Source organism: Seriola lalandi, unplaced genomic scaffold (assembly GCF_002814215.2).
Source record: "Seriola lalandi dorsalis isolate HSWRI2012SDOR001 ecotype SW California unplaced genomic scaffold, Sedor1 jcf7180002053710, whole genome shotgun sequence".
In the NCBI taxonomy this organism is placed as follows: Eukaryota; Metazoa; Chordata; class Actinopteri; order Carangiformes; family Carangidae; genus Seriola; species Seriola lalandi.
In genome coordinates, this window is record NW_019524263.1 from 42,256 (window position 1) to 52,683 (window position 10,428).

At 43.3% G+C, this 10,428-nt stretch overlaps 1 protein-coding gene across 1 annotated transcript in view; it reads left to right on the forward strand.

The window, feature by feature from the left end:
• LOC111651622 (E3 ubiquitin-protein ligase CBL-like) overlaps positions 1-9,616 on the forward strand; it is a 17,884-nt gene extending 8,268 nt beyond the window's left edge. The window contains exons 8-15 of the mRNA XM_023401616.2: positions 439-570; positions 1,334-1,543; positions 1,824-1,940; positions 2,290-2,579; positions 3,151-3,318; positions 4,102-4,208; positions 4,599-4,784; positions 5,076-9,616. Of these exons, the coding sequence (XP_023257384.1) occupies positions 439-570; positions 1,334-1,543; positions 1,824-1,940; positions 2,290-2,579; positions 3,151-3,318; positions 4,102-4,208; positions 4,599-4,784; positions 5,076-5,437 (1,572 nt within the window). The 3' untranslated portion in view covers positions 5,438-9,616. The remainder of the gene's footprint in view (positions 1-438; positions 571-1,333; positions 1,544-1,823; positions 1,941-2,289; positions 2,580-3,150; positions 3,319-4,101; positions 4,209-4,598; positions 4,785-5,075) is intronic.
• The last annotated feature ends 812 nt before the right edge of the window (positions 9,617-10,428 follow it).

The window sequence follows — 10,428 nt, forward strand, 5'->3', positions numbered from 1 at the left end:
ATATGATACTGAGCTGTGTGTGGATAGGTGTGTGTGTTTAATGTATGTGGTTTTTCTCCAGCTATCTGTTCCCAGATGGCCGTGCTCAGAACCCAGACCTAACGGGGCTGTGTGAACCTTCTCCACAGGACCACATCAAAGTTACTCAGGTTTGTCTGTTTCTCATGTGAAACCCAGTCAACCAATTTCTTGTTCCTGTGCGAAAGCAAATATGTGCAATAGTCACACTGCAAAAGGTGCATTAGGCAATTTAGAGCCACCATGTTATGCTGTGATATGTAGACCATGGTACTGGCCGATAGAAGCAAAAAAATAAATGATAAATTCTGAGTAAATTTGAATAAAACCGTGACATGGCCAGTGAGTGTTAATGACTACAATCTTCCATATAAACAGCCCCTGTCTCCTCTTCTTCCTCCTCCTCCTTCGTCCCTGTAGGAGCAGTATGAGCTGTACTGTGAGATGGGCTCCACTTTCCAGCTTTGTAAGATCTGTGCAGAGAACGACAAGGATGTGAAGATTGAGCCCTGCAGGCACCTGATGTGCACCTCCTGTCTGACTGCCTGGCAGGTGAGGCTGTCTACTACACTCCATGAAGTTTAATCACACTGGTTTGTTGGAAGTGAAGTCTGTCTTTCTTTTCCTTGCTTGTGTAAACATTTATTTAAATTCAGCTTTGATTGGATTCAGGCTTTTTGTACTAAAATATTCACATTTACTGAAAATGAATATTGGCTCCTAATATCACTTATCTGTTCTCGTCTTCATTTTCCTCAGCTGCAGAGAAAACCAGGCAGTTTGAAACAAGTTTATATTACATTACATATTGTATAACATTTCATTAGAATTTCTTCTGTTTTATACTTCCTCATATTTTAGTAAGACGCTTTAAGGTTTTCCTTTGCCATTTTTAAGTTACAGTCAATGAAACTCAACACTTCCTGCACTTATGCTTCACAATAAAAGCCTTCTAGCTGCTCAAAGAGCATAATCTCACCTGATCCTCAGAGGCTTTTCATTTGAAAGGTATACAGAAAATGCTGAATTTCCCTAATGACTTCTTTAGTTAACATGCATATCATGAAAAAATGATTGTTTAGTTTTGTACTGATGGGACATGTTCTTTGGGATGTACATTAGGCTGAATTTACCTTGTGTTGACTGTGGATTTACATGATAAAGTCCATTTTCATAGCATTATTGCCATAAGTGCAACATCATAATGTAGCAGTAGGCCTGTTATATACTAACAGAATTTAAAGCCTATGTAGCTGTTACTCTTAATCTTACTCACTGCTCTTTTTCTCTCTGCTCCCGTGTGTGTACATATCAGGAGTCGGAGGGTCAGGGCTGCCCGTTTTGCCGATGTGAGATTAAAGGCACAGAGCCCATCGTGGTGGACCCTTTCCACCCGAAGGCCAGCGGGGCTTCCTTCGCTGGTTTCCAGGGGTCCAGCAGAGCAGAAGCTGCTGGGAATGATGAGGAAGAAGACGATCGCCTGGAGGACCAGCACCTTGTCATGAGTAGGCTGGCCTGCACCAAGGTAAGAGGAGCACATAAAAATGGTTAATATGTCAGGAGGTACCCAAAGTACACAAACATCAACCCGACAGATACTCACCTGATTAGATTTAGTCCCAAGAATCCACGTGGGATCATTTTAGTCTCTGCTGACTCAATTACCTGTTATAGAACTGTCTTTATTCTATTAGTTTAGATTATAGTACCAAAATTGAAATGTCACTGCCGGTTTCATGCAACATCTCTAAGTGTATGTGTGTGTGTGTGTGTGTGTGTGTGTGTGTGTGTGCGTGTGTGTGCAGGTTGAGCGTCCACCATCTCCAGTGTCTCAGCTGCCTCCAGTGCCCCCCAGACTGGACCTCTTGCAGCAGAGACCCTCCAGCTCCCACAGTGCACTGGGCCAGGGAGCCACAGCCAAGGTAAGAGTGTGTGTATGTGAGTGTGTTGACAGCGCTCTTCCATTTCCCACAACCCTTTAAGAAATCACACATTCTTTCAAATGTACCTCATGTAAGCACACATGAATGAGGAAGTCAAGTTCCTTGCTAAATGTTGGTACATGTTGGTAATCATCAACTGTGTGCATGTAACATAAAGGTAAATGGTGAAGCCCGCTCACCAAAACCTCTGTTCTACTGCCTGCCTTACTAACACATCCAAGGAGGTGTGTGTGTGTGTGTGTCTGTGTGTGTGTGCGTGTGTGTGTGTGTGTGTCTTCACATCTCTGCTGGATAATAACATCACCATCCCCTCCCAACTTCTCTCCAGATGGCAGCCACTCACAGAGACAAGCCTCTACCTCTCCCTCCAGCCCTGAGAGAGCTGCCCCCTCCTCCCCCTCCGGAGCGCCCCTCCCTGGTCGGCCAGGACTCCAGAGTCCAGAGGAGACCCCTGCCCTGCACCCCCGACCAGCCCGCCTGGGCTTCCAACTACATGGTGCCACGTCCTGCAACCAAGGCCCCCTCAGCCCTGTCCTCCGCCCCTCAGAGCAACGACGCCAGCGGAGAGGGAAGCAAACCCCAGTCAGCCACCAACGCCGTCTACTGTCTGGCTGCAAGGTATGGAGAGCTCTGCTGCTGTGAGGTGCAGGGGATAGACAGGAACATCATGGGACAAGAACTGAGGAAGAGTGAACGGCTATAAATGGATGATTTAAAGTTATGCTATCATGATGACAGAATTTGGATACCGTCACTACACAAAGAGGGAATAGGGAAAATGACTTTTGGTCCATTAGAGAGAACCTCCTTAACCAGCCTCACTCTCACAGACAGCCACCTTCACCCAACTGGCGCAACTGCAAGTTAGAAGCAAAAAAACACAAGGAAATTGCCTGAAAATATTTTCGTCCTATCTTATATCAAAAAATATATACAGTATTGCTAATTTTATTATCTGCTCAGGGGCAAAGAACAGAAATGATATGGAATCCAACAAACAACACAAAATTTTGTTCACAAATAAAATTCATAAAGATTACGTTCACATCAAATCGTACCAGTGTCTATAAAAATCTGTTCGGCCGTTTAAAGTTCTCTGTCCTCAGATTCTTGTAAATGAATCTGATTTATTAACTACAAAAGAATAAAAAGCTGAGACTATCCCATCATGCTTTGTGGTTTCTATCAGGTCTCTGCCAGCCTCAGCGGTGATGAGTGGGGAGAGGCCGTCGTCAGACTGCGAGGAGAACGAGTACATGAGCCCCACTTCTCTTCCAGCCACTGGTGCTCCCTGGGTAATAACAGGCTCCTTGGTGCCTCCACCACCGGCCCAGGCAAACCAACACAATGACATCAGGTAAACACATCTGCCAGCTGCGCATTCATGCTGCCAGTCTCCTTTTCTGCCGCATCCAAAATGTCTTCTACTGCTGATTTTGTTGATAAGTGCATAGATAAGCAGGTGCACAGGTGTTGCTGAGAAGGGGCCGGGTGAGCCTATATGAAGAGTGGTCGCAGGACTCTGGACTAAATGCTGCAATAATGTATCTGGAGCAGTAATTTTTATGTCCACCAGGGCGCTCTGGAGCTTCAGTTTTGTTTGTCCAGGGATGCCCCGTTCTCAAACCAACAAGCGTCTCGCTCTCTACTTATTCGCTATTTTCAACCCCCTTGAGTAAGTATTTCAAAGCAGATGAGGCAGAAGCAGTGCCAGAGAAGAATTTCTCTTTGATGAAATGATGACAGAGTCCAAAACACAGGAGCAGAATCCACACACCGCAGCGAGAATGAATAGAAAAACTTCTGGTGTGTGATGATGTTGTGATCCTAAAATCGGATATTTCTGAGGCCGACTGGGAAAAACGAATTTCTCAAGTTATATTATCAGAGGAGGTGAAGCAGTGTTGCTCATATTATAAGCAGAAAGGAGTTTTATTCAATATACTAAATATTTACTGTTTTGTTGCAACTGAAATGTTTCCTTAATCGTACAATGTTCTTACTCATATATTGATAATATGACTTCAGACGTGATTGAAAATTAATTTTTGCTTGACAGACTTTTTGCTTGAATAACTAATAATACTGTGGCTCTCCTAACAGAAATGTTTTTCTCTCTCTTTTTGTCTCTTTGTCCCAGCGGAGAGGCGGCTGAGAGTGACTCTGAGGACCCCCAGGTCTACGAGTCCATGTGTAACATCCAGGCCCAGGCTGGTTCATCTGAGACAGCACAGACCTCAGATCTGGGTAACAACACACCAAAATCTCTTCTTCTTCTTTTTTATTCTTGCACCAGTATGAGCCTGGCACTGAGCCCCTAACACAAGGACTCAAATACATGAATTCACTATTACTGATTATTTACTGTCACACATTAAGAGGAGATAACCTCATTATTTTGAATTTATTTCATATAGAGAAAGAAGAACGGTGTTCCTTTAGAAAAATGTAATAAGTGATGTGTTAAAGTATAGATGCAGTGTCAACATGAACTGAACATTTCAAGCAAGGTATTGTTTACTTCATAGATATGGTTTCACATCGTACAGTTTTCTTTTCTCTGGTCACTCGCCGTACGTGATCTGTGTGTTGTATTATTAACAACAGGCGCTCATCATTGCTGTGCTTGTTTTTCAGACCTCCCTCAACGTTCGGCCGTGGACTCCCAGGACAATAACGAGGAGAGCGGTGTGGAGGATGTTTACGAGTACGACTGTCCCAGACCGATCGTCCCTCCGGCCCCCACCAGAAGAACCCTGTCGGACGTCAGCGGTCCCTCAGCTGCCTTCAGCAGCCTCAGCCTGGATGGTGCAGTAGAAACAAGTATGTATTTCTACAAGTTTTCATGCTTTAAAAATAATCTTCTGTCTTGGGCTAAAATGCAACTAGTCCCAGATTTGCACTATACAGACTCTCTGTATAGTGCAAGCCCCCTCAATCATGCTGTTTACCAGGTGGAGCTCGTAGCTCGTAGTAAACGGGTATGAAACCTGTACTGGCCCGTAGTGCAACCAACTAACCAACAAAAATCAAAAGCCTCTGTATTCCCCTCATTTGCTTAAATCTAACTCAGTTCTCATGGTAACTAACTCATCTGCTTAACTGTGTTTCCAGGTACGTTTGCACCAGTTATTGACCCCCCTGTCTCCCGTCCCCCGAAACCTCTCCCCCGGCGAGCCAACTCCGACCGACGGCCTCGGCCTGTAAACCGTGAATATTCTGCTCCGCTGCCGGACCTCCCTGGTGCCTCCTCCTCTGCCTCGGCCTCTTCCCCTCCTCCTCCTGCTCCTCCTCCTCCTCCCGCGGGCCCTGGGAACCTGGCCCTCAATGGGGAGATTGAATGCCTGATGTCCCAAGGCTACTCCATCCAGGACATCCAGAAAGCCCTGATGATCGCCCAGAACAACCTGGAGACGGCAAAGAACATCCTGCGCGAGTTCGTCTCCATCCCCTCCACGGCGCACATCGCCACATAGTCGCTCCAGTGACGCTCATCCTCTCGGTCTCGTCTCTGTCTCCACTCTGTGCCATTATCATGGATAGCATTTACCAAGCACTTTCCTGCAGAGCCACAAGTACTTGCCAAAAGGTTTTACTCAGAGGAGCAATGCTGCGTTCACGTCGTATCAGAAGACGAACAAGATAACAACGGCTACATCAAGTTTTTAATCCTTGAACTACCCACAAAAAGTCCTTTTTTTGCTTTTCTAAAAGGAATTTTAAGATGAAAATATATAATTTTGATTAACCTGGGCTATTGTTATGACATTGCCAAGTAGTCGACATTGAAACCTCAGAATCTCGAACTTTTAGTTTGTTTGAAGGAGCAGCTCAGTCGTAGAGGCACACAGCAGATCTGATACGACCTGAACGCAGCATTCACGGAGAGTCAAAGCCTTGAAGGTGAGCTCTCTGTAGCGAAGCTTTGACCCCCCCGCTGTACTTGGCTGAGGTCGACTCGTGCTGTGGCAGCGCCCCCCTCCCCTCCTCAGTCTGAGTACCTTCTCTCATTAAGCTACGTGTTGTTGAACAGTCGAGGCATCGCTGTGTGTTTGACTCAGTGTCCCGCTGCAGGCAGCCGTTCAGTTTGGTGCTTTACAAGCTTCTTGGGCAAAATTGTGGCGTACGAATATGTAGCGACACGAGTTCGGTCGGAAATTTAGTGATTAACTCCGTGGCGTGTGTGTGCGTGTGTGTGAGTGTGTGTGTGTGTGTGCGTGCGTGCATGTGCTCATGCTGAAGAATGTGAATGTTCAGTTGCAGTGCAGTATTGCAGGGCTTCATGTCGTACGCGTCACTGTGGCTCGCTCCGTTTTCGATGGTTATTCGACAAGTTGAACACGACTCCATATCTCCTCGCAGCTCCCGGATCAATGATGGTTCTATAATGAAATAACAAGTTTAATGTTTAAGTACTCTCATAACGTGTTGTGCTGTGTGTGGTACTAACAATGGCAGAATTTTTTGAGAAGTTCATTCTTTCATTTAATTCCCTGGTTTCCTGCCGCCTGCGGAGGTGGCCTGTCACTGAAGGCTGATTTATTTAGTCAAAAGCTTATGTATACTCATATAGTTTCTTACTAAAAAAAAAGTGAAAAGACTTTAACATGAACTGTTAGATTTCCTCTTACATGTTTATGAACCCACGTTTCAACCCAGAACAGCTTCACTGGGTTTAGTGAAAAATCAAATTGAAGGGATTTACACTGAGCTCTAAAGCAAAAAGACTGAAGGTGGTGTGATGTCGCGTGGACTCAGGTACTCAGCATTAAGCCGGGGTTGTATGTACTGATGAATGAACCGATGCTGAAAGGACACATAGGGATGATGTAATAATGTTGGCAGTGTTGTGGACTCATGACACCTTCTTACAGAAACATTCCAGTGATTCAATTTTCTTGCTTTTTGTTTCCTTACTCGCATTAGATTTACCACATAACTTGTTATATTTCATACTTTTAAAACCGTTTTGCACTTTTTTCCCCACAAACATCATCAACTTCCTTCTGATTTCACACTCTTCAGATTCGGTTACAATGATCAGACGTATTACATTTCAGTCACTCAGCAGCTTGTGAAAGTCGTTACAGGGCGAATGTCGAAGATACATGTTCGCTGGTTGGTGCCCGAACCCTCGATTCAGTTTAAGATCACATGATTAGATGATTAATCGATTAGTAGATCGGCAGAAAAGTAATCTGCAGCTATTTTGATAATCGATTCATTATTTAAGACAGTTTCTATTGAGCAAAAATATCAGTATTATCACATTCCATAGTTTCAGCTTTTCAGTTGTGTAGTTGCTTTATTTATTCGTCTTTGAAGACGTCAGCGTGGGCTTTAGGAGATTATAACAGGCATTTTTTTATGGACATTTTATAGATAAAATGAATAATCGAGGAAATGATCAGACTATCAAATTATGCTCTTGTTTCTGACAGAGTTTTGTTGCTGTAGCAACAGTAATGTCAGCTGGTCGGTCCAGTCTGAAATATCTCAACAACTATTTTGATGAGTTTGATGAATTGCTATGAAATTTGATGCAAACATTCATGGTCCCCAGAGGATGAATTCTGCTGACTTTGTTGATCCTCTGACCTTTAGCGCCACCTGCAGCTTAAGTTTGTACTGTAGTAAGTTTAACTGTACAAATACCTGCAAAACTAATGACACTCCCATCAGCCTCAGCTCTACTTTGTGTCCAGTAATTTTCACATTAAACATTGGTCTTGTTATTGTGAGCGTGTTAGCATAATGACGTTAGCAGTAAGTACAGCCTCACAGAACTGCTAGTTTAGTAGTTTTTTTTCCACCTTAAAAGTTGCTAAAGAGATTGCCGACCATTTAGTGAGAGCGTATCATCAACAGTCTTTCTGTAAATAATTTAATCACCTGCTGAGTGATGAAATGAGTTTGAGTTGGATCAGGACCGGTCCGAGTCTCGAGTCCTCCATTCAGAGTCATCAAGTGCTTCATTCACATCCATTCTCTGACTAAATATCCAAATGAACAGTAAACTAAATGCTTGGGATAGGGTTAGTTCTGACGTGGTGGACTTCACTCAGGCGTTTAGATTAGTTTCCAGTGGACCAACAGGCACCACACCTTTACCTTGATGATACATCAGCCTATCAGAGGGCTTTTGATGTCATCTACACGAGGGCTTGTATATTAACCCAACCACAGGCACATTTAGAGCAAAGATGAAAAGATGTCAGAGTCATCAAAGCAGGGAGTCTCATTCATCTGATCTGAGTGCAGGGCCACATCAGTGCAGAATACAAATGTGTAGTAAGAGAAGCTCCATTCACTGTAAAAGAAGGCTGTTCCTTAGTAATGTGCACATATAGGAACACAACCAGATACAAGACGGGGCTGAGCTTCTCGTTTCCACTTTCACAGGAAAACATGTCTGATGTTTCCTGTTTGACTATGGGTGCAATTTCTCCTTTTTCTCTTCCAAAATAGATCTGCAGTGGTCACATGATTTCTGCAGTAAAACACACACAGTAAATGTGCCTTCTGTCAATCACAACCTGCACATGACAGCAGAGAAACCAAAATACTTAACTCCACATTTACTGCTTAAATGAAGTAGAAATCTACACGGCTTCATTTCATTCATTCCTGACAGTGTTTTGTCTCTTTCAGTAACAAAATATTAGGAGTTTGGAGTTGGTTCTAAACATGGGGCCATTCAACAGAATCACAGGAGGTATCAAAAACCGATAATTAGAGTCCAATCAAAAATATTTGAGGGTTAAATAAATATAGTTATTACGGACGTTTCCCATAAATTCGGTTGATAAAAAATTGTGATCAAACTTTTTAGAACATTGAAAACATAGTGCACCCTTGTGGACAAACTATGTTATAGCAACAGTTTCTAAATATCTGTAATCAGATCATTGTCAGGGTGGTGCAGCGCATTTAACAAAGGAGAAAAAAAGTGATTTAGTTACAGAGAAGTCTGCCTAATGTCATTAAAGTACTTCAGATACATTGATGTAAAACAAAAAGGAAATGCAGTAAAATGAGCAACAGCTCAAACCATGTTGGAACAGTGAAGTGTAGATTGATCACATCCCTGCAGACCGAGGCTGAGGTTGGCGAGTCTGGCCTCTCACTTTTCTGTCTTGCTGTCCATAGAAATCTTACAGCTTTAATTGCCCCAGACCAAAAGCATTTCAAAGCAGCAAGCTGCCCCTTCATGTTGCCCCCCTCAGCTCGTTTTGATATCCAGAGGATGTGTCGTCAGTCCTTTGGCTTTGTGCTCTCTTGATCTCAGCGTTTGAACACTAACAGGGACTAACTCTTGACCATCAAAGTGCCGCTGTGTGAGGATACACTTGAGGCTGACATCACTGCCAGAGGCTCTGCTGGCTCACACAACACACACACATACAGTGTACAAACACACACACACACAAACATTTCCCCTCAGAGTCACTGGTTAATGATTTATGTGGTATAATCATGTTAACTAGCCTTTTCAACAGGAACTTGCCTACTAAAAAGTTGTCTTCATGGCTTCGTTATTGCCTGTGTAAATATGATTTTATTTATTGTCTTTTTAATATCCTCAGCATTCATTGTGTTGCCATGTTTTCATGCCTAAGCCATTAAGATTTTTAATTAAACAGTATTTTCTTTAACATTTGATCAATGTGGTTTGTTCGTAATGACTTATGGTTCTAATTCACTGTCTTCACCTCATCTGCAAAAGTCCAAAGATATTAACATTAACATACATCATGCACCTGTAGTAATGTCCTGTGGTAAAGTTTATTAATAGTCAATAAGTCTTATTTTGACAATAAACGATTATAAAATTAGTGACGCTGAGGACCATGCACCAACTACGGTAAGGGATGGGTGTAGGTATATTTTTAGTATTCATTTCTAGTACTTGGTCTCAGTGCATCAGTAAGCGTCCTCTTTAGAAGGCGTGCAGTGTGATCAATAGTTACCTAAGGATAAATAAAATAAAAGGTGCATTTTCAGATGTCAGCGTCATCAGTAAAGGCTAAAAGTATAATTATATAGCATTTTATACAACTATTCTCCTTCATCTCAAGAGGCTAGCATCGTCTTCACCTGGAGTTGTACCCTTCATGCTAAATGAACAGAGGAATGGCTGATTTGTTTTGCAGTGAGACGGGCAGCTCGGAGATTGCGGTGCCTGAATTCGTTGCAGATGTGAGCTGTGTTTTCTGTCCTTCCTTCCTCCACGCTCCAGCTGGAAATCTGAGCTACTGCTGGAGTCATTTCCAGCTCGTGTTGACAGCGGTTTGGAGGCAGCGCTCCTTCCTGTCTCCTCACTGTGGGACTGCGCCGCGCGAACACAGAGCACACTGAAGTGGCTGTTGTTCTGGTTCATGGTGAGCCCCTCGGGCATAAGAAAAGCCAAACAGTGATTATAATCCAACTTCTTTCATACCGCTGCAAAAAATAAATAAAAACAAAT